At 44.8% G+C, this 23,724-nt stretch overlaps 1 protein-coding gene across 5 annotated transcripts; it reads left to right on the top strand.

Moving 5' to 3' along the window:
- Positions 1–938: 938 nt before the first annotated feature.
- Positions 939–23,216, top strand: Znf57l (zinc finger protein 57 like). Of its 5 annotated transcripts, XM_087555201.1 has the most exons (5): positions 939–1,052; positions 20,070–20,183; positions 20,534–20,668; positions 20,953–21,013; positions 21,549–23,216. In XM_087555201.1, exons 3-5 carry the CDS (start codon positions 20,627–20,629, stop codon positions 22,463–22,465), a joined length of 1,020 nt encoding a protein of 339 aa, XP_087411327.1. In that variant the 5' UTR covers positions 939–1,052; positions 20,070–20,183; positions 20,534–20,626; the 3' UTR covers positions 22,466–23,216. The 5 variants fall into 5 exon arrangements, with proteins under 5 accessions (XP_087411327.1, XP_087411326.1, NP_001132959.1 ...); XM_087555200.1 differs by lacking the exon at positions 20,070–20,183; NM_001139487.1 differs by lacking the exon at positions 20,070–20,183 and having other exon boundaries at positions 945–1,052; positions 20,534–20,660.
- Positions 23,217–23,724: the final 508 nt, after the last annotated feature.

Genomic DNA, 23,724 nt, shown 5'->3' with positions numbered 1-23,724 from the left:
GTTTAGTCTTTTTATTTTTAAATTTATTTTATTTTATTTTTTTTAACATTTATTATGTCTACATCATACAGCTTTCTGCCTACATGTATGCCTGCAGGCCAGAAAAGGGCACCAGATCTGATTATACATGGTTGTAAGCCACCATGTGGTTGCTGGGAATTGAACTCAGGACCTCTGGAAGAGCAGACAGTGCTCTTAACCACTGAGCCATCTCTCCAGCGGGGCCCCCCCCCCTTTAAAACTTATTTTATTTATATAAGTACACTGTAGCTGTTTTCAGACACACCAGAAGAGGGCATCAGATCACATTACAGATGGCTGTGAGTCACCATGTGGTTGCTGGGATTTGAACTCATGATCTCTGGAGGAGCACTCAGTGCTCTTAACCACTGAGCCATCTCTTTAGCCCTGGTTTAAACTTTTAATGCCCTCCCTCCACCTCCCAAAAGGTGGCATGAAAGGCCATTGCCACCACAGAAGGCTGGGAAAGTTAATATTTGGCCAACAGTGTATAGCTGAGAGAGAAGCGAGCAATCCTAAGTGTGCCTTATTGGAATTGCTGATGCCTGGTGAATATCAAGTTCGGTGGCTTAAATTTGACCTGAATGGGCTGGGTGTCGTTTCATTTGTGAGCAGGAGGATCACACAGTGCACAAAGTAACCATCTGTGTGTACTAGACACCCTATGCCTACCCGAATAAGTGCCTACTGTGTGCAGAAATAGTGCAGCGACGACTTTGCAGTGGGGGCGCAAGTTGTACAGTCAATCTCTGCAGGTCCGTGCCTGGTGGGGAGCCCAAGGCTGGGAATCACTGTGTTAAATCCCTGAGAGCCACTCTGTCTCTAAGGCAAATCTCCTGTCACTCAGGCGTCACTAGCCAATCAGGGCCTCGAGGCGGGCTTGCAATCAGAGTGGAGGCGGAAACTTCCGGTCCGCCATTGGCCCGTTTGACTGCGAGTCTGAGGAAGGCTCTAGTGTGTCCCGTGCGTTGCGCTGAGTCTGGCTGCTGGGAGCTGTGAGGAGAGCGGGCGAGCTGGGAATCCGCGCCATGGTGAGTGGGGCCGCCGTTCCCACACGGGGAGGATCCGCTGGAGCCCGTGTGAGATTGACCGGGGTGCGGGAACCGGCGGTGAGACGCAGCGCCCGGTGTGACTCCGTTTGTTCCCGGAGTCTCTGCCCCTCCTAGGCGGAAGCGGAACCTCTCAACGACTTAGTTCCCCTGACTGCGCCTGCGCGTAGCCTGGGAGGCGGGAATTGGTGCTTGGAAAGTGTTTACGTCACGTTCAGCGCTCACGCACGCGTTGCCTTCGTCATCAGGATAGGTGGATTGCTGACTGGCGGAGCTCTAGTTTCTCTGGTGTCTTCTAGAAGTTCTTCCCATGGCCCTTGACATTAAGGTGTAGGATCCGTCTGCAGTTAACTCTGCGCAGGTTTAAAGTCTGCCTTATTAACACAGTCGCATGTAGATGCCGCGGGAGTCCAGTCACGTGTGTCAGGAAGGCCAGCCTCACTGTTTCCTGGCTCAAGTTGGCGAAATTGACCCAATATTAATTATGATTTTGTTCTGAGTGCTCTCATGTCTGCTGATCTCTATTCTTTCTCAACAGCACAGTCTTATTGCAGGTGTAGGGGAGTTTTGAAGTCAGATGGTGCCACTGTGCTGTCTGTTCAGTCTTGTGTTGCTCATGTTTTCGTTCATGATTACCTTTTGTCATCGGTTTTCTGTTGTTCTTTGCAGAAATTGTTAGACTGTTTTTTGGATGTTTCTTAGCTCAGATGTGTACTGAAATAATACTGAGACTTCTTGTCTACAATCTTGCAGTTCCTCTCCTTTGATTGAGTTCCTTGCTTCTTTAAATTACAATGTTACAGATTTGGCTACAGGTATTTGTCCCATTTCTGTATATTTCTGGCTACTTTATCAATGGTGATGTATAAGAGATATGGAGGTCCATATTTTCAGTTTACCAACTTTATTTCCTATGCATGAGTGTTTTGCCTCCATGTATGTGTGTTCATCCGTTGAGTGTTTGGCACCCGTAGAAGACAGAAGAGGCCATTAGATGTCCTCTACCGGGATCTGGGGATAACTTTGTGCTACCATGCTAATGCTGGCAAACAAACCCAGGTCTTCTGCAAGAGCAGTATGTGGTCTTTACTGCTGAGCCATGTGTCCAGTCCTAATCTTGACAGACTTTCAAACTTTACCGAGTGTGTACACACATACACACAGTGAGATCTGAGTGTTCAGGTAACTGAGGTGTGCACAAAGGTCTGTCTTTTATTGATGGAGATGACTCGGAGGCATACTGGTTGGGTTTGGTTAGCCTGACACAGCAGAGCAGACTGGCCTGTGGATAAATGCATAGGGTATTTTCTTGACTAATGCTTGATGTAATAAATGCCCATCTCATGCTTATTGGTGCCACCCTGGGCAGGTGGTTTTGAGTTGTATCGGAAAACAATTTCAGCCATGAGATCAGTGCAACAGCTTAGTCAAAGTTCTGCTGCGAAGAGACACCATGAACATTGTAGTTGGTACCATTTGTAAATTGTCCTTGCCTGACCTCCCAAAAATAATGACTCAGACTTTATTATTCATGAGTAAATGATTAGGCCGTAAGATTTGTCTCATTCCTTGACTAGCTGGTAACTTAATTATCCTATTCATTTTATTCTACGAGTGCCACATGGCTTGTTACCTCTCTTCAATTTTCTGGGAGCATTTTTCTCATAGTTTGTGGTGAATCTCTTCCTCTGACTCTCCCAGAATCCTCCATGCCACTAGAACTCCAACCTCCCATTTCCTGCCTCAGCTAATAGTTGAATCAGTTTTTTATTGGCAGGTGATGCTTCTACAGTGCAAAGTGAGCCCCTTGCAGGCCATGGGAGCTCATGTAAAGGAACTATTGCTACCATCTCAGAGGATTAGTCCATTGCCTTCACTGTGGGGAGTATGGTGGCACACAGGCAGACACTCTGTGACTGGTCTCAGTCCACATCAGCAGGCAGCAAGAACAGAGACACTAGGCCTGGCTTGAGTCTAGTGTGAGTTGTGTAATTTTGATTTCTTTTCAAATATACAGAAAGGTGGGGATATGGGACTGCTTCACAGTAGGTGTCTAGGATTGCCTCATGGGCTAGCAGGGGTGTGGTCTTGGCAGCAGCAGACAGTTTCCGTCTGGAAAGACATAAATGCTAGGGCCTCCAGAGGTGCGTGGCTGCTTGATGCTTGGTTACAGTGTATCACAGTTGGCCAAGTAGTTGAGCACCAAGAGATGATTAGAAGAAAGTAGATATTCTGATTCTGAAGATCAAAGAACGTGCTCCAAAGAATCTGATGCCCCAGTCAGCAGAAAGTAGCCTATCGCTAATGACGCCCTTTCCCCTCTGTCCTTTCTCTCCTAAGGGAAATGACTCCCTTTCCCCTCTGTCCTTCTTTCTCTCCTAAGGGAAATGACTCCCTTTCTCCCGTCCTCCTTTCTCTCCTAACGGAAATAACTCCCTTTCCCCTCTGTTCTTCTTTCTCTCCTAATGGAAATGACTCCTTTTCACCTCTGTCCTTCTTTCTCTCTTAATGGAAATGACTCCCTTTCATCCTCTGTCCTTTCTCTCCCCTCTAATGTTCTGGGTTGAAAGGGAAGCAAAGAGGTGGAGAAGGGTGGAAGCCAGAAAAGAACCTACAAAGTAGCAAAGACTGGCTACACCCGAGCATCCCATCCCCCTGATATACTTCCTCCAACAAGGCCACACCTACTCCAGTAAGCTAAAGGTCCTAGTCGATGTATTCAACCCCCCCACAGGGAGTAAGTGGCATTTACTGGCTTGACAGCAAATATGAAATGCAGAAGCCTCTGGTTTATAGTAATTTAAGAGCAAAATCTGTTGGCCAGAGCTGGGAACTTGTTATTATAAAGACATTTTTCTTTACTAATCTGTAAGTGTGTGGTGTGTTTTCACATTGGGCAGGCACATTAATTTCAGAACAGCTTCACTTCTAGGCTTTCAGAAATATATCTTTACACTAAGGTCTCCCATGTTGACTCAGTTTTCCTTCATCCCACTGTGTGGCTACCCAGGCCTTACTGCCTTTCTGAGCCAATCTCCTCAATTTTTGGGTTAATGGTTTGTAGCACCACACAGTTCTAAAAAAATATCTATGTGACTCATGTAGTGAGCTGTCCCTATCAGTAACAGGAAAAGAGTTGTGTGTGGAGCATGGCTTCTCCCTTGAGACCAGAATAGAAGGAAAGAAAAGTTTACTGTGTGTACAGTGCAGGGGAAACAGTCTAGGCAAGAGCTGGGTTACAGTTGGGCTTGTGTAAGTCAGTGAGCTACAGGGGTCTGAAATGGCAGGTGAGTGGCTTTCTGCAAACTTTCCCAGCATGCATTTGTAGGGCTCTGGCGCCTGGCGCTCTACACAGCTATCTTTTGCCCGGCTAGGTGCTCAGGTTTGGGCGAGGGAAGAGAGAACTCGGGCAGGGAGGGGGAGCAGCTTTTGGTGCCCCCAGCTGCCAGGCCTGCTCCTTTGCAGTGCTGCTCACCATCTCAGTAGCTCAAGCTGGGCTGAACCAGCAGGAGGCTGACTAGCCGGCGAGGGGTGCAGAGGAGCTTCTGGCTGTGATTTTGGGGAGAGCAGATCTTTTCCCTAGGCGGCGGTGTTACAGCTCTTATGACAGAAGCTCTCGTATGATGGAATAATTCCAGCCACCTTTAATTCTGAACACAACAGTTAAATAGTTTTTTGGGTGGGTAAGACCTCATCTACATATCCGGGGGCATGGTCCTGTTTCTATGACTGCTCTGTCTTGAGCCTATATAACCTGTGGTCACATCCCCACCTGTGGAGGAGGGGCTTGGGTCATTGCTCTTCGTGACTGGTCTGTCTCAAACCTCTCTACAGAGGTTTGTGGGGACTGCGGTTAGTGAGGCACTGATCTGGGAGACTGGGAATACACCTGCCGTCCCTTTTAGGGTTCCCCGGGGATTAAACCTGTCTCGACCAGGAACCAGGGTACCTTTCACTGCCCGCTGCCCCACATGCATTAATTTATACTGTATGAATGAAGGCAAACCAAATTGGTGGGTGTACAATTTGGGGAGGTTCCCTTGGGCCAATGAAATTTCCAACTGGGCACCTCTCATTGGGTGAGTGCAAGCCCGGTTGGGTCTCTTTGGTGTGGTGAGAGACGCAGGGCATTTGGTTTTGGTTTGTGTGTCAGCTTCCAGCACTCAGCAGCTAACATTTTACACATGGCCGTTCATAGTCTCTAATTGATGGCATTCCCTCTACCAGGAGAGAACTGTTTTAAAGTCAGTATACCCGAGTGTTCTTTAGGCTTCTAACAATCGCTCTCAAAAGCCAAGTTTTGACATCTGGCTTAGTGTGGTGGTTTGAGTAGGCCTGGCTCCCATAGGTAATGTGTTTGAATGCTTGGCTCATAGGGAGAGGCACTTTAAGAGGGGTAGCCTCATTGGAAGAAGTGTGTCCCTGTGGTGGCAGGTTTTGAGGTCTTTTGTCTGTACAAGTCCGGCCAGTGTGACATAGTCCCCCTCTTCTTCTCACTGCAAATCAAGACCTAGAACAATCAGGTTCTTTTCCTGCACCACATCTGCCTGGATGCTGCCATCTCCTTGCCAAGATGATGATGGACTAAATTTCTGGAACTGTAAGCCATCCCCAATTAGACGTTTTGTTTCATAAGAGTTGCCATGATGTCGCTTCACAGCAATGGAAACGCTAACTAAGACACTTAGTGTTTTATTGCTATGAAGAGACAACACATGGGAACTCTTATAAAGGGATGCATTTAATTGAGGCTTGTTTATAGTCATAGAGGATGATTTCATTGTCAGCCTGGTGAGGAGCATGGCGGCATAGAGGCACTCAGTGTAGTTGGGGGTTCTACTTCTGGATCTACTGCAGATCTACTTCTGCAGGCATCAGGAGGAGAGAAAGCCACTGGGTCTGCCTTGGGTCCCTGAAACCTCAAAGTACACACACTTCCTTCTATAAGACCACACCTCTTTCTCCTTCTCAAGCATTGGCACTCCCTCATGACCAAGCATTCAGACATGATGGGAGTCTTTCTTATCCAATCCTCCACATTCCACTTCCTGGCTCCCTTAGGCTGGTGACCACATCAGAATGCAAAGTGGACTCAATATTGAGAGGACTGAATTAACCAGAGCCAGGCCGATTCCTTGACAGGCTGCAGACTGATAGTTCAGGAGAGTCGGCCTAAGTCGCCATTTCCTAGAAATGAAAATCTGGATCCAGGAACCTGTGGTCAGCCTTCCACAGCCACAGGCAGCCAATCCGAGGATGCCTCGTCCTCTGGCCTGCAGCGAGGATGAGTAAGCACCCCCTGGGAAGTCTCCAGAGCCTAACCGACTAATGGAACCAGTCAGACCCCGAGAATAGAGCTAACCAGTCAAGGTCCAAGGCACACTCCTCCCTGGATGCTCCCTGACTGACAGTAAAAGCTGGGCCTGAGAGTCCACCGGGGTCTTCATTCCTGAATGCAGAGACCCCTGCATGGAGGAAATTCTGCTGAGTAAACTGCTTTTGCAAACTACTGAAGTCTGGGGTATCATTCTCCTTTTTTTCTCTCACCTACCATGACATGTTTATTAGTGTGTGAACAATCCAAAATTACAATATTAATACAAGTTATGATTATATACTAATACAAAAAATAGATTATTGGTTTATTTGGTTAGACATATAGTTTTCTGGCCTAATGATAGCTTTCTAGAATCTACCAGCTTATACGGTTACAGTGGTTTCTTCGAATTCCTGCTCCTTCAGATGCCCATTGTTTGTCATTTTCAGTGTCCCCTCTTCCCTCATTTGGGATCAAACAAGAATGCTTGGTAATGCTGGGACTCTAAGTTTCACACCAAACAAAGCAAACACCACAGTCTGGGGTATCATTCTTTGCTGATTCTCTGACCCTTACAATATAACTTCAAAAATTCCAAAGTGTCTCCTGAGGTTCATGAAATCTCTCAATTGTAATCTTAGTAAATTCAAAATAAAAAAGCAGTCCCATATTTCCAACATGCGATGGCACAGGATATACATTACCATTCCAAAAGAGGAAAGGGAACACAGTGTGCGTTAGACCAAAGTAAGACCAAAACCAGCTGAGCAAACCCCACTGTCTGCTTGTCCATGTCTGATGTCAGAGCGCTCTTAAGATCACAAACTTCTTTCAGGCTTGTTTATTACAACATCTGTTTTATGCCGGTTTCATTCCCTGTTGTGGTCCTCAGGGCAATTGAGGTTTCATTTTTCCAGCTTCATGCAATGGCCTCTCTGAGCCTCCATGCAAAGATACCCTTGACATAGGTCTGTTCTCAGAGGCTTTTCTTAGTCATGGAGAGAAATCCCATAATCCCTTGTATCCTTGACTTGAAAATTAGAACCATGTGGCTGAAGCTGCCAGGTTCTGCTGCTTGCTGGTGACAGAACTTCTTCCTTTTCTTTAGTTCCTTTTGTATTAGCTTTCTCTTGTTAATGTTTTTTTTTTTTGGTTCTTTTTTTTCGGAGCTGGGGACCGAACCCAGGGCCTTGCGCTTCCTAGGTAAGCGCTCTACCACTGAGCTAAATCCCCAACCCCTTGTTAATGTTTTTTTTTTTCACTGCCTAAGCTTTTCTTTAATTCCTTTTTTGCAAATTAGGTGGGATCTTGACCTGAAGTAACCACTCCCTTTATTCCGTTTACCATCAGACTTTTCATTAAACTATTCATCTGATTGTGCCTTGACTTATGTCCATTGTACATCCTGTTGCTCCTTTTCTCCTCAAATTATACATTTTATTTCTTTCCTTGCTCCTTTTCATTATAAATCTGCATAAGAGTAACTGTCAGTAACCGCTAGTAACCGTATGAGAGAGAGCCAGTACTTGGCTGTATTGAAATCTCCTCTGCTAGTGCCTTTAATCCAAAGTCTTCACTTTAGCTTCATGTGGATTTTTTTGTTTGAACAAGGTTAGAAAGCAGCCACATTATTCACCAAAACATCGCAAGAATGGTCTTTAGGCCATCCTAATATATCGTGCTCAGCCCTACTGCCTTCCGTGACTCATGGCTCAGATTGGAAGTCCAGTCCTACCTCTTTCCTCTGCTGAGGAAAGGCTGTTCAACCTTTTATTAACCAATCAAAGATAATTAGGGAACATTCTTTAATGTTGATACAGGGATGGTCCAATTGTCATGACAAAGTGTCCAGATTGTAACCAGATCTTGGGGCAAAGAAATGAGCAGGTAAATACACAATGCACAAAGCCCTCCTCCAGCAAGCATACTCTGACCTTTCAGAGAAATGCCCTCCTTCCTGGTACCAGCGTCCATCTTTTTTTTTTTTTTTTTTTTAAAGATTTATTCATTTATTATATATAAGTACACTGTAGCTGTCTTCAGATACACCAGAAGAGGGCATCGGATCTCTTTACAGATGGTTGTGAGCCACCATGTGGTTGCTGGGAATTGAACTCATGACCTCTGGAAGAGCAGTCGGGTGCTCTTAACCGCTGAGCCATCTCTCCAGCCCCCCCCAGCTTCCATCTTAATCAGTATTTTATTGCTGTGAAGAGATACCGTGACCATAGCAAGTCTTACAGAGAAAAACAGTCGAGGCTTGCTGACCCTTTCAGAGATTCAATCTGTAAAGCTTAGAGTGAGTCTCAACTACCGGGAGACGCCCCCCCCCGTACCCCCAAGTGGACACAAGGACTGAGTTTGATGCAAATGCAAGAGGTTTATTTTTCCAGAGCATTGGGGTCAACCCTCAATCAGCCCCTCATGGCAAGTGACTAGAAGGCGACCCTGAATGGCTATAACAAGCCATTATACTTTTTAAGGGTACAGGTTGCATCAGCAAGGTTACAGTTTAAACTTACTGGCTAAGCATATTGACCTTTGGATCTATTGACTAGCAAGCATGTGACATGCGTTTGAACTCTATCTGGGACCAGAGGGTCAGGTGACTCTCAGTCAGTACATTCTGCGGTTTTTCAAGAATATCCCTGCTCTTCCGGAGAACTGTGGGTGGAGAATGGAACTTGGTCTAGCCTTGGCCCGAGGTAGGAAGCTGGTACTTGGCCTAATCTTGATCTGAGGTGGTGGGTGTAAGGCTGGTGAAAGGGTCCTTCATTCTCCCCTTCTCCCCTTTTCCTTGTACAAGCTCCAATCTTGGAGCTATGCTCAGGGTCTCTGGTGACTAATTCATCTTCTTTAGGTCCTATCCTCAGGGTCTCATATTGTTGGTGTAGGAACATCAGCTGTACAGCACCTGTTCTCTCTTTTATGGAGGCTATCAGCTTGTTCAATATGTAGGGTCCAAAGGTCAACAATAGCAGAACACTTAGGAGTCTTAGCAAGGTGGATGAGGGTGGTTAGCCAGGGGATGAGTTAAACCGAGCTTTGAACCAGCCCTGACTGTTCTCTCTCTCCCGTTTGGCTACCTCTTCTCTCACCTTGGCCATCATCCCACAGTTTGTACAACCTGAGTCCCCACGTTTTTCTCTTTAGCCATCTTGTTGCCTCTTTGCCTTTCTGAGTGAATCTGATTATAATTGGGCTATAGGTGGCGTTTGCGTGGACGGTATCCTAATGCTCTCGGTCTCCGATCTGAGCTCCCATTTTGGAGAGCAAATCTCTCCTGAGCAAGGACTAGGGCAGTCAGGGACACCATGAACTAGTGGGATACCTGGCCCACACCCAGGTCTACAATTCTTCGTGTAGTCCATGAATACTGTTTAGTCGCAGTGGCCTCTTGGACCCACAGGTTTTTTTGCTGGAGGCTGGCCCATCAGCTTGGAGGAGGACTGAGTGTTGGGCCCCGGTATTCACCAAGAATTGGGTGGATTTCCTTTCCACTTTCATGGTTACCCTGGGCTTGGGGAGGGGGTCGAACCCTCTCCCCCCTCGTCGCTGTCTTCCCCCAGGGCTAACACCTTCACCACTTGGGGGTGCTTTTCCCAAGGCCTGGGATTTCCTGCCCCCAGCTTCTGTTTGTTGGGAAACTCTCAGGCCCAGTGGCCCCTCTCCTTGTAATATGCACGCTGGTCCTTTCAAGGGGTTTTCTGTCCCTCTTTGGTTGGAGTCTCTCTTTTCTGCTTTTCCTAAGTACTGTAGTCAAGATTCTCTGTAAATTCTTTTCTGTCGATTTTCTTTTTTCATCTCCTTTTCATCTTCTTTTCTCTTTCTCTGCTCCTTCTCTGTCTCCTTGTTATAGTAGATTTTCTCAGGAACCTGCACTAAATCCCATAACGACTTATCCTGTGGTCCCTCTAACCTCTGAAGCTTTTTCCTGATTATTTCTTACAAGCCTGGTCTATGAAAGCCAAAGTCACAGAAACTTTGTGCTCCTCACTGCTGGGGTCATAGTGTGTATATCGGCAGAATGCTCCATGAGCCGCTCTAGAAAGGCTGAGGGCGACTCCTCTGGTCCTTGCTTAACTTCACGTACCTTGGTCAAATTTGTGGGTCATCCTGCAACCCCCTTGAGACCTGCCAATGGAGTCTGGTGATAGACCTTCAGGTGCTCCTTACCTCCTGCCATATTAAATCCCAGTCAGGTCTAGTCAGGGAAGATCCACTGTTGATGACCTCCTGGTCAATCGATGGTGCCCCCGTGTCTGAGGGGACATTCTCTCTGGCTTCCTGCATCATCCTCTCTCGCTCTCTGGTCATGAAGAGCACTCTCATGAGTGGTTGGATATCGTCCCAGGAGGGCTGAGGAGTTACTAAAATAGTCTGTGATTAATCAGCCCCTCGGGGTTACCTGAAAAGAGGGGTGGGTGTTGGCCTTCCAGTTGTACAAGTCGGCTGAAAAGAAAGGTCAACATTGCATGGCCTGATAGCAATCCTCATCTGTGGGCCTGTAGGCTGGGGGGGCGGGGAGGGCCACTGTTATATCAAGTGAAGTGGACCTTTTGTTCCAGGTCCCCATGGTCAGTCCCAGTTCTGAGCGTCCTTCCCCATGCTCCCTCCTTGCTGGGACCAGAGGAAGGGAGCCAGGTAACAGGATGTTGGATGAGGGCTCAAGGGAGATACTTGAGCGGGGCCGTGGGAACTGGGGCCATGGCAGTGGGTAAGGGGGTGGAGGATCCATCAGCAGCAGATCCACTGTGGAAGGGTCCTGGAGGATGTTGTTCTTTACAGACTCGTTGGTCTCAACAGGTTCTTCTCCTTTGTGGCCAGGACCTGCGAGATCTCGGAGACAAAAATACTTTTATCCATGTGTGAGTGTGTGTGCGTGTGTGCGTGTGTGTGTGTGTGTGTGTGTGTGTGTGTGTGTGTGTGTGTTCTCCAGCTTTTATCCAAGAGGGGGTGAGGGGTCCTCCACTAGATCCTTCCAGGTAACTATATAGGGTACTTGGTCTGGGTGCCCAAGGGATCCTGGTCTAAAGACTTTCCTTTACTGCTGTGATCACCTGCAAATCAAGGGTCCTTACAGGTGGCCACCCTACTCTGAAGGTGGGCCACTTGGAGGAGCAGAGAGTAACTAACCTGCTCTTCTTTACTACTACTGACAAGTTTTCTCCTTCCCCAACTTCCCTCCAGTGGTTAACTAGGATGTTTAATAGGGCAGATTCAGTCTGTCCCATGTCCAAAAATGGCGTCAGTGGAAGTCTTAACTCCAAGAACACAGAGAAAGACCATCAACACATAGACATCTCACCCCTGCCACAGGCACAGAAACCAGGTAATCAGGCGACTTGGCCAACATGCACTGGTATTGAGTCTTAATAGGTTCCGAAAGGAGCGGAATCCTCCCGACTCCCTCCATGCAGGTGGGCTTGAGTCCTCCAGACTCCTGGTGTCACGACCTTAAGGCACGTCTGCCAGCTGCAGTTTGACGGAACCAGACCAGAGGCCCTCTAAGACTTACAGATGCTCACAAGCAAAGCAAGACAGACAACAGATACAGACAGCGCGGATACAGACAGCCCTGGTACCTGACATCAAGCTGGAGCTGTTCCTCTAACCACCATTCCTCATGACCTCATAGGGGGTCTGGCTTCCCGACCCATGCACCAATGTAAGGCTCAAAGTGAGTCTTAACTACCGGGAGACACCCCCTCTCCCCCCCAAGTAAGACACGAGAACAGAGTTCAATGCAACCAAACGCAAGAGGTTTATCTCTCTGACCTTCAATCAGCCCCTCATGACAAGTAACTAGAAGGTGACCCTAAATGGCTATAACAAGCAGTTTTTATACTTTTTAGGGATACAGTTACATCAGCAAGGTTACAGTTCAAACTTATTGACTAAGCATATTGACCTTTGAATGTATTGGCTAGCAAGCATAGGACGTGCGTTTGAACTCTATCTGGGACTTTGCAGAGACTCAGGTGACGGTCAGTCAGTACATTCTGAGAACTGTGGGTAGGGAATGGAAACCAGGCCTAGCCTTGACCTGAGGTGGAAGGTGGAACTTGGTCTAGTCTTGACCAGAGGTGGTGGGTATAAGGCTGGTGAAAGCCCCTAGGGTCCTTTGTCACCATGGCATGCAGCATGATGGCAGACAGACATGGTGCTGGAAAGGAGCTGAGAGTTCTACATCCAGATCCACGGGCAGCAGTGAGAAAGCCAATGGGCCAGCTTGGGCCTTTGCAACCCAACTCATGTCCCCAGTCACATACTTCCTTTAAGACCACACTTCCTCCAAGAAGGCCACACCTCCTTATCCTTCTCAAGCAGTGTCACTGCCTGATGACCAAGCAGGCGAACACAGGGACCCGTGGGGTCATTCTCATTCAGACCACTGCAGGGTCACTTTTACAATTTCAGTTTTGAACATTGATCGGTGCCTAATCTCTATTTCCTTCTGTTCTCCAATGTTTCTCATTTTCTTTTTTCTTTTCTTTTGTTGGATATTTTCTTTTTTTTTTTTTTAAAGATTTATTTATTTATTATATATAAGTACACTGTAGCTGTCTTCAGATACACCAGAAGAGGGCATCAGATCTCTTAACAGATGGTTGTGAGCCACCATGTGGTTGCTGGGAATTGAACTCATGACCTCTGGAAGAGCGGTCGGGCGCTCTTAACCGCTGAGCCATCTCTCCAGCCCCCGATATTTTCTTTATTTAGATGTAACCCTTTCCTAGTTTCCACTCCAGACATCCCCCATCCCATCCCCCGGCCCCTTGCCTCCATGAGGATGCTCCCCCAACCTTCTCCCACCCATCCCCTCCCACCTCCCCACCCTGGCATTGAGCATTCACAGAACCAATAGCTTCTCTCATTGATGCCCGACAATGCCATCCTCTGCTACATATGGGACTGGAGCCATGGGTCTCTCCTTGTGTACTCTTTGGTTGGTGGTTCAGTTCCTTCTCGCTCTTTCTAGGGTGTAGTTTCCCTCCTCGTGCTGGGTTTTCCATCTGTTATCCTTTGTAGGGCTGGATTTTTGTGAAGATATTATATAAATTTGGTTTTGTCATGGAATATTTTGGTTTGTCCATCCATGTTAATTGAGAGTTTTGCTTGGTACAGTAGCCTGGGCTGGCATTTGTGTTCTCTTAGGGTCTGTATGACATTTGTCCAGGATCTTCTGGCTTTCATAGTCTCTGTTGAGAAGTCTGGTGTAATTCTTATAGGTCTGCCCTTATATGTCACTTGACCTTCTTCCCTTACTGCTTTTAATATTCTTTGTTTTGTGCATTTGGTGTTTTGACTATTATGTGATGGGAGGAGTTTCTTTTCTGGTCCAATCTATTTGGAGTTCTGTAGGCTTCTTGTATGCTTATGGGCATCTCTTTCCTTAGGTTAGGGAAGTTATTTTCCATAATTTTGTTGAAGATATTTACTGGCCCTTTAAGTTGGGAATCTTCATTCTCTTCTATACCTATTATCCTTAGGTTTAGTTTTCTCATTGTTTCCTGGATTTCCTGGATGTTTTGGGCCAGGAGATTTTTTGCCTCTTGTATTTTCTTTGACTGTTGTGTCGATGTTTTCTATGGTATCTTCTGCCCCTGAGATTTTCTCCTCTATCTCTTGTATTCTGTTGGTGATGCTTGCATCTATGATTCCTGATCACTTTCTTAGGTTTTCTATCTCCAGGATTGTCTCCTTTTGTGATTTCTTCATTGTTTCTATTTCCATTTTTAGATCCTGGATGGTTTTGTTCAATTTCTTCACCTGTTTGGTTGTGTTTTTCTGTAATTCTTTATGGATTTTTGCGTTTTCTCTTTAAGGGCTTCTACCTGTTTACCTGTGTTGTCCTGTATTTCTTTAAGGGAGTCATTTATGTCTTTCCTATATAGTCCTCTATCATCATCATGAGATGTGATTTTAAATCAGAATGTTGCTTTTCAGGTGTGATGGGGTATCCAGGACTTGCTGTAGTGAGAGAACTGGGCTCTGATGATACCAAGTAGTCTTGGTTTCTGTTGCTTAGGTTCTTATGATTGCCTCTCGTCGTCTGTTAATATCTACTGCTATCTTTCCTTGCTGTCTCTGACTGCAGCCTGTCCTTCCTGTGATCCTTGTTTTGTCAGAACTCCCCGGAGTTCACCTGTTTCCATGAGCCTATGATTCTGGGATTCTGGGATCCTGGGCGTTTCAGTGCGCCTCTGATCCCGGTTATGTTAGAGCACCTGGAATCAGGCTTCCTCTGGGTGTTGTGGGAGTGGGTGCAGAGCCAGCACCCAAGGTCTGCTCAGGGCACTGGTTCAGATTCTGATCCATGTTTCTCAGTTATTAAGACCTTCATTCAATTTTCCTCAAGTACTTATTCATTCATTTATTTTTTAAAGCAAGTTGTCACAGCAATGTTTTCTGTTGCTGGGCTGAAACACCATCACCAAGGGAGAAAAGAGTTTTATTTGTCTTATACTTACTTCCGCAGCACCGTTCATCATTAATAGAAGTCAGAACAGGAACTCAAAAAACATGGAGTCAGGAGCTGATGCAGAGGCCATGGAGGGTGCTGCTTTCTGGCTTGCTCCATAGGGTCTGGGTGGCTGGCCAGCCTGTCGTCTGTCTGTCTGTCCTTATTTTCTTTCTTTCTTCCTTTTTTCTTCCTTTCTTCCTTTCAAGATTTATTTATTTATTATATATGAGTACACTGTAGCTGTCTTCAGACACACCAGAAGAGGACATTGGATCCTATTATAGATGGTTGTGAACCACCATGTGGATCCTGGGACTTGAACTCAGGACCTCTGGAAGCGCTTAACTCTTTTTTTTTTTTTTCCGGAGCTGAGGACCGAACCCAGGGCCTTGTGCTTGCTAGGCAAGCACTCTCCAACCCTAGCGCTTAGCGCTTAACTCTTAATGGCTGAGCCATCTCTGCAGCTCTCAGCCTGCTTTCTTATAGAATCCAGGGAAGGCACCACTGACAATGGGCTGGTCCCTTCCCATTAATCACCATTTTAAAATGCCTTTCAGGCCTCCCTACAACCCAATCTTATAGAGGCATTTTCTGAGTTGAGGTTTTCTCTTCTCGGATCTCTTCAGCCAGTGTTTCTTTTTTTTTTTTTTTTTTTTTTTTTTTCCCGGAGCTGGGGACCGAACCCAGGGCCTTGCGCTTCCTAGGCAAGCGCTCTACCACTGAGCTAAATCCCCAACCCCGTTCAGCCAGTGTTTCATTGACACAAAACTATCCAGCATTGTATGCCAGGGTCGCCTTGCATGATGTCATTGAGAATCCCTTTGAACATCTAAAACTGCCTCTGCTCCTCAGTGCTGGGTATAAGCTATTTAGGTCAGTGAGAAGGAAAAAGAGACAAGGGAATGAGTGTCCTAATGGAGCCCAGGCCTTTCCTGGGGAGATTCAAATGCAGAGGGACCTGTGTAGGAATCAGAATCAATTGTCCGTGTGGTGATTTGAATATTCTTGGCCTAGAGGAAGTGGCAGTATTAGGAGGTGTGGCCTTGTTGGAGGAAGTGGGCTTTGAGACCTCCTCCTAGCTTCCTGAAAACCGTGCTCCTGGCTTCCTTTGGATGAGGTGTAGAACTCTCAGCTCCTCCAGCACCATGCCTGCCTGGACCCTCCATGATTCCTTCCTTGATGATAATAGACTGAAACAATAAACCTGTGCCCGGGCCTCCAGGGCAGTCAGTGGAGGTTGGGGACCACCTAGGAGAAAATTGGGGACAAGAGTCGCAAAGAAGGACACCTAGACAAGAGTCTGATCAAGGTGACTATTTTTTTCTCAAGGCTGAATTTATATCATAGCAGGGGTAACAGGGAGAGGGGGAAGTGGGAAGCATCTACACAAGCCAAGGACACAGTTCTCACGTGGTCAGCTGATGTCAACAGGATGTTGGTTTCTCAGAAAGGTCACAGGTTTGTCATATCACTGGGCATCCTGACCACCGGATTTGTATTAGTCTTCTGCAGCTGGCCGGGGATTTTCCATGAACCCAGTCATACTTAACTTTATAGTATTATTATAGTATTACTTAACTCTTATAATATTAACACCAATAATGGAGGTTTTTAAGGGCATCACTCCCAACAAATCTGTAAGCCAGCCCCAGTTAAATGTTGTTCCTTATACAAATTGCCATAGTCATAGAGCAGTAGAAACTCTAGCCAAGACAGTCCACTTGTAAGGTCTTGTAGTCAGTGCAGAGAAAGGGAGGTGGCAGAAATGAGGTTGAAAGTTTTCCAGTTTTGTCTGCAGTTGGGATTATCCTTGATTAGTCAGGTATCAGTTTGAGGTGATTGATAAACGTCTTGATAAACATTGTTTTTAGGGTCTTTAGACCAGGATAATAAATAATTTTCTTATAGAAATCACATTAGTATAGTTCCACTAGTTCACCCAGAACCGAAGACCTGAGCAAAGTGGTGTGGCCCTGCCTAACTGGCCTGTTGTTTTTCTGGCTGAACATGTATAGCCTGAGAGAAATGGTGTTAGTTTTTCTTGGTATGTTCTTTTTTTTTTTTTTTTTCTTTTTTTTTTTTTTCGGAGCTGGGGACCGAACCCAGGGCCTTGCGCTTGCTAGGCAAGCGCTCTACCACTGAGCTAAATCCCCAACCCCTTCTTGGTATGTTCTAATATAAATTGTTATTCTCTTGAATGGCTTTAATGGCTATTCCTATTTCAGGTTGACCTAAGGTTGGCTGTAGGACTTCTTAGGTCTGAGGTGAAGAGGTGGCTGTACTGTACACTGAGTGTGTAATGACTGTGTATACTAGAGACCCTACACCTAAAGGAAAAACACAAAGTGCTCTGGCAGGCTGGAAGAATTTCTACTTAAATGCAAGTTTGCAGTAGAGTGGCTCTGTATGCCTCTGGGGTGGGAGGCAGGGCTGGGAAGGCCTGTGAAGTGTGAGTCATTGCACCTGTGTGGCCCTTGCCACAGAAAGTCCCTGGGAAGGCCTTGTAGGGGAATACCAGTGGGCAGCAGCATGGTGGTTCTTTCCAGGGTTCTCCAGGGCCAATATGTTGGTCTGCTCTACTATGCCAGAGTGTTTGAGCTTTCCCAGGAGTACATGGGAAAAGAAGGGAAGGCCAAATGAAGTAATTATGGTCTCAAAGATATATTTTAAATACACTGAAATAGGCTTTTTTGGTGGCCCCATGTATTCAAAAGTGGATTAGGCAGATTGCCGCTCATGTACTGGTGTTAACTCATCCTTAATGTTGTTTTCTGTGTGGTCGTGTAGGAGTCAGTTCAGGATGGCCAAGAAAGAGACTGCCACTGTAATTGCAGTGTCTGGATAAAGAGAATTCTACTCTTGATCTAGTGCCTGTGCTCCTCACCTAGACAGAGGCTGCACTTGGACTTTATTCTAAGGAAAATAGCACTGTATCTTTTATCCTGGTTAGCTGGTGTCTAACTTCAATATTGTTTATTTGGGTATTCTGAAAAGAATCGCCACACAGGAAATGAAGGAGCAAGAGGAAGAGAGGTACTGCTCTAAGGAAAAATGAGTCTCTGCTCTAGGTTATTAAAGAAGTACAATTCCGCCTTTAGAGATGGCTTTGTCTAAGTCTGGCTGCCTGGGTTAGGAAAGGTACAGTAGAGACAACAACATTGTGGCCTGCACTTGTGTCTCACACTTGTGTCCCCACAGCTGGGGGGTACCGGAAAGAGCCTATACAGCACTGTGTCTGGGTGGGGCAGGATGTGAGTAAGTAGGTGGTGGTGATGGGAGAGGAGGAGTGAGGAAATAGGTGGTAGAGAAATGGACGATAAAGAGAAGCCGAGCTGTTGGTGAAGCAGAACTGAAGACATGAAGGTGGTTCCTGTTCTCTTTCCTTGGGAGATGGTGATTTACACTGTCCATCCGTAGAGCCAGTAATAATTGTAAAGTACGGGTGGGCCTATGCATTCTTCCTTTGACAAAACCTACCACTGTGTGACTCCCAGAGCTGCATCCTAGCCCAGGAAAAAGAACAGGACCTGCAGAGTGGAGAACACAGCTGTCCTCCTGTGTTCACTTCTCATCCTTGGCTTGTATGGTAGTCTCTCCAGGTGGTTGTGGTGGCTCATCTGTGCCAAGCTACAGTTACAGTTTCTCAGTAGGAACAGTCATTATGTTTTGAGGAATAAGGAGAAAGTTGGCCAGCTATCTGGAAGGTCCTCATCTCCCCTAGAGCCTGGGAACTTGAACTTGAAAGAATAAAAGAAAAAGCCCCTAAGGTTTTACAAAGCTATGGGAACTTTCTGAAACTTTCTAGGAAGAGGGCCATTGGCCAAGGACATCTGGTACTTGATAAACGATTCTTGGAAATTTAGAGATAGGGCCTGGAGCTGTCAGAGGGGCAGGGACCGTTCCCTGAACCCCGGCTGTGGTAAGCTGATATTTGCTTAAGTTTAAATGAGCCAACCAGGTGCATTCCCTTGCTCCCCTCCCCATCTGCAGTTTTTATGCTTAAAAAATGTGAGTGCAATGCAGATTGGGGCTCCTCTCCTCTGCTCCTGCGTGAGTTACAAGTTGAGCCTTGGCACGCTGAATAAAAGCAAAGCCTCTTGCTGATTGCATCAAGAATCGCCTCCAGCTGGTGATTGGGGGTCGCCAATATCCTGAGTGACTGAGTGAGTGTCTCTCCTCGGGGAGGTCTTTCAAACTGAATTTCACTTTATGATCAAAATGGATTCTCAAAACAAAATGGTAGTACTCAAGATAAGTCTCATTTGCTTGACCTCAGAATTCCTCTTTTGTCTTTGTATCTCACTCAAATCTTTGATGATCTGTTTCCGAATAGGGGGATTATATTGGGTCCTCAGGGTCACGAGCTTAACTGCTGTCCATATTCACCTTCCCCACACTTCTTTGTATATTTTTTGTTGGTTTAAACTGAGCAGCCTGCTTTCTTATGTAGCCATACCATTAATACCTTTATAGACACCATCACTAAAAAGACATAAGATAAATTAGAAGCAATTGCTTCTCCTCAATAAGCTGATTTTCTAGCCTTATGTTTTTATTTTATATTTTGGGTGATGGATTAGGTTTTGTACCTATTGAGCAGTTGCTCTTGTGCTGGGCTTGACTCACATAGTCACTTTGGAATCGTGGCAGAGGGTGTTGTTTGTCGCCAGGAAGGCGCGCATGCATGGCATTAATACGAAGGCTTCAGAATGGTCACATTGCAGTTCAACAGTCTTGCTACCTTTGTGTATATATATCTTTGGTCTTTAATAAATGTTCATGAGTCTTTTGCATATATATAAATATATGTATATAGATATTTATGGATGTGTAATGTTTATGCATCTGGTGTTTTCTGACATGAGAGGAGAGCATTGGATTCTCTTGATTTGGAGTTACTAATGGTTGAGAATTTCCAAATGAGTGTTAGGATTTGTTCTAGGTTCTCTGCAAAAGCAACATGTGCTCTTAACTGCTGACCTGTCTCTTTTCCCTATGCTTTTTGGTTTTGTTTTGGATAGACATTTATTTGCTAATATTTTTGAGAACTCTTTGAACTGTCAGTCAGTAACATTAAAATGGATTCCTTCGTTGGTAAACTGAGGCACTCCAGTTTTCTGATAAACTAGTATTGAAGTAGAGTGAATATTTAACTCCTTGGAGGAATTTCAAGCAAGCTCTTGAGCGCTTTCTGTCCTTTGTTTCTTTGAGACAGGGTCTCATTGTGTACCTCTGCCTGTCATGGAATCATGGCGTAGGCTAGCCTGTTCTAGAAATCAGAGATCCACAAGATCCACATGTCTCTGCTTCCTGAGGTCTGGGATGAAAGGTGTGCATCACTATGTTTATCTTGTCAATCCTCTTTTGAAGTTAGGCATTTTGATACAGCTTTGCTAATGTATACTCAATAGCTCTGATCTTCTTGAGTGTCTCTCTGTATTGTCTGTTAGTAGTCATTTCTCTTGCATGCCCCATGGAATTCAGTGGGCCCAGAAATGAGAGGGGTGATCCTCCTTTTCTGTTTCCTTCTAAAATGATTTGGAGACTGCATTTGAATGTCTGTGATATGGAATAAATGTGTGAAAGACCCAGAATTATGTAAATATTGTCTAGGGAAAATGTACATTTACAATACAGTCAGTCTCACCATTTTCATGATATATGTATGGGCTATTTTAGGATGCAGTGACCTATGAGGATGTGCATGTGAACTTCTCTCCAGAAGAGTGGGCTTTGTTGGATCCTTCCCAGAAGAGTCTCTACAAAGATGTGATGGTAGAAACATGCAGGAACCTCACTGCTATAGGTAAGAATGTGAGTTTTCCTTCACTTTTCAAATAAGGGGACAAGTGTTTCTTGGTTATTGGTCATTTCTGTGGTTTCTCTTTTCTTTTTTCTTTTTTTTTTTTTTTCCGGAGCTGGGGACCGAACCCAGGGCCTTGCGCTCGCTAGGCAAGCGCTCTACATTTCTGTGGTTTCTATTGTGACAGAGGAAGAATGTGGTGAAGGATCAGACATGGTTCTCAGGTTTACCAAAGATATGAACTTAAAATTTGCATACTATTCAATAATATAAATTTTCTGTTATTATATTCTAGGCTACAAATTGGAAGACAGCAACATTGAAGAACACTGTCAACGTTCTAGAGGACCCAGAAGGTAAATGTTATGTGTGAGTTGATACAAAAGTGTCCCTGAAGAAATTGTAATGTGCCCTGAAGTTGTAAAGAAAAGCAACAGTGGGAATAAGCACAGATTTAAGTATATTGGTTATTTTAAATTGTCATAAGACTATGTCCTTTATTTTCAGATAGCTGACCTGTGTTTCCAAGGTGTTACTCTAAGAAACAAGTCAAAAAAACCAATATCTTAACATACGACACCATTTTAGTCCTGACAGTCATGTTGTAGAACTGTCCATCCATTTAGTTTCATCCCATTCAAGTATCATAAAAAGCATTGATTAGGGGACCAGTGTATGTCTTTTATAAGCAAACAGTCCATAGGAAAGCTAGTGTCACTCTAGACTTACAGTGACTTTCCAAAGTTTAGTGAGAGGAACAGTTTAGGGGGAACAAGAAGGTTGATGTCCTGGAGAAGGCTTAACCCCTATAGCACATGTCTGTGGGGGGAGAAAAGGTTCACATATGTGAATGCAGAGTGAAACCTTTTTTTGTTATTTCTCTTTTAATAGGTATAACATTTGTCATTGTGGATATGAGCCTTGCGAGCACTGGGGACATGGCAAGAAGCAATGTACCTTTGCACATAAGAGTTTTCTTCAGACATATGAAAGAATCAATACGGAAGAGAAGCCCTATAAATGCAGTCAATGCAGTAAAGCCTTTGCAAACTTCCGTAGTCTTCAAAAACATGAAAAAAATCATACTAGAGAAAAGCCCTATGAATGTAGTCACTGTGGTAAAGCCTTCCCGAGTCGCAGTTCTCTTCAAATACATGAAAGAACTCACACGGGAGAGAAGCCTTTTGATTGCAGTGAATGTGGTAAAGCATTTGCACGTCACAGCAATCTTGATATACACAAAAGAACTCACACAGGAGAGAAACCCTATGACTGCAATGAATGTGGTAAAGCCTTTTCAACTCGCAGTCATCTTCAAATACATGAAATACTTCACACTGGAGAGAAACCCTATGTATGTAATCAGTGTGGTAAAGCCTTTGCATATCGCAGTAATCTTGAAGCACATGATAAAACACACACTGGAGAGAAGCCCTATGAGTGTAATCAGTGTGGCAATGCCTATGCAAGCCGTAGTAGTCTTCGAAATCATGAAAAACATCATACCGGAGAGAAGCTCTATGGATGTAATGAATGTGGTAGAGCCTTTGCACGGCGCAGCAGTCTTGAAATACATGAAAGAACTCACACTGGAGAGAAACCTTATGTATGTAATCAATGCGGTAAAGCTTTTGCACGTCGTAGCAGTCTTCAGATACATGAAAGAACTCACACTGGAGAGAAACCCTATGGATGTAATCAGTGTGGTAAAGCCTTTGCAAGTCGTACTAGTCTTCAAAATCATGAAAAACATCATACTGGAGAGAAACCGTATGGATGTAACCAATGTGGTAAAGCCTTTGAATTAAAGTGTGATCTTCAAATACATGAAAGAACTCATACTGGAGAGAAACCGTACAGATGTAATCAATGTGGTAAAGCCTTTGTAAGTCGTCGTTATCTTCGAAATCATGAAAAACACCATACTCTTGAGAAACTCTATGATTGTAGTCAATGTGGTAAATCCTTTGCAATTTTCAGGTATCTTCAAAAACACAAAAAAACTCACACTGGAGAGAAACCATATAAGTGCACTCATTGTGGTAAAGCCTTCGCCTATCGCAGTAATCTTTATAGACATGAAAGAAGTCATACTGGAGAGAAACTGTATGAATGTAATGAATGTGGTCAAGCCTTTGCGTATTACACTAGTCTTCATAATCACAGAAAGCGTCATATGGGAGAGAACCCCCACGAGTGTAACTGATGCAGTAAAGCTTTGTCACATCAGCGTAATCTTCAGTTCATCACAGAACTCACACTGGAGAGAAACCCTATGATGAAGTCAGTGCGATAATGCCTCTGCATCTTAGAGTCTTCTTCAAAGGCATGAAAGAATTCCTATGGAGAGCAACACCATGGATCTAATACATGCAGTAAGGGCTTGAACACCAAGCACTTTTCTTTTGGTCACTAAGCCATCTCACTGGTGCTCATGTATAATTAATAGAACCATTTCATCATTAAAATATTGTCTTGTTTTCAAGTTGCATACAACTTATCATCCAAGGATAGAGGAACATACAATAGTTGAATAATAAAACTTTTTGCAAATGAAAATGATATACTGCCATCTCTTTTCTTGGTTATGTCTATTCTGAGGAATAAATACTTCTCAACACTTTCTCAAAAACGAATGGTAGAGAATTTTCTCAGTGAGTAAAGGTGGTTACTGTTTAAGCCTGATGACCTGAGGTTATTCTCAGGTTACTCATGCAAGTTTTTCTCTGATTATTAAATACTTGGGCTGTGACATGTGCACACCCACACAACAGCCTGTACATAAATAGTTTTTAAACTTGAATACAGACCAGTGAGTTCACTCACTACTTGAAGGCACGTGCTATATAACTTGACCATCTGGGTTTGATCTCTCAAGCTCAGAGGAAAAAGGGAATAAGCACCTGTAAGTTGTATTCTGATTGGCACATGTACATCATAGCACAGATGTGTCTTACACAGGTAAAAATTATTAAAGATGAAATGATGAAAGAAAGAAAATAAGCAAAATATTGAGAACCTAAATGATTTACCACGCACAATTGATACATTGTATTCCAAGAGGTGT

Source organism: Rattus norvegicus, chromosome 7 (assembly GCF_021556685.1).
Source record: "Rattus norvegicus strain SHRSP/BbbUtx chromosome 7, alternate assembly SHRSP_T2T, whole genome shotgun sequence".
Lineage (NCBI taxonomy): Eukaryota > Metazoa > Chordata > Mammalia > Rodentia > Muridae > Rattus > Rattus norvegicus.
This window is presented reverse-complemented; position numbering and strand designations above follow the sequence as displayed.

Coding starts and splice junctions, on each gene's coding strand:
- Znf57l (NM_001139487.1), top strand. Junction 20,661..20,952: donor CAGGAACCTCACTGCTATAG/GTAAGAATGTGA, acceptor ATTATATTCTAG/GCTACAAATTGGAAGACAGC. Junction 21,014..21,548: donor CGTTCTAGAGGACCCAGAAG/GTAAATGTTATG, acceptor CTCTTTTAATAG/GTATAACATTTGTCATTGTG.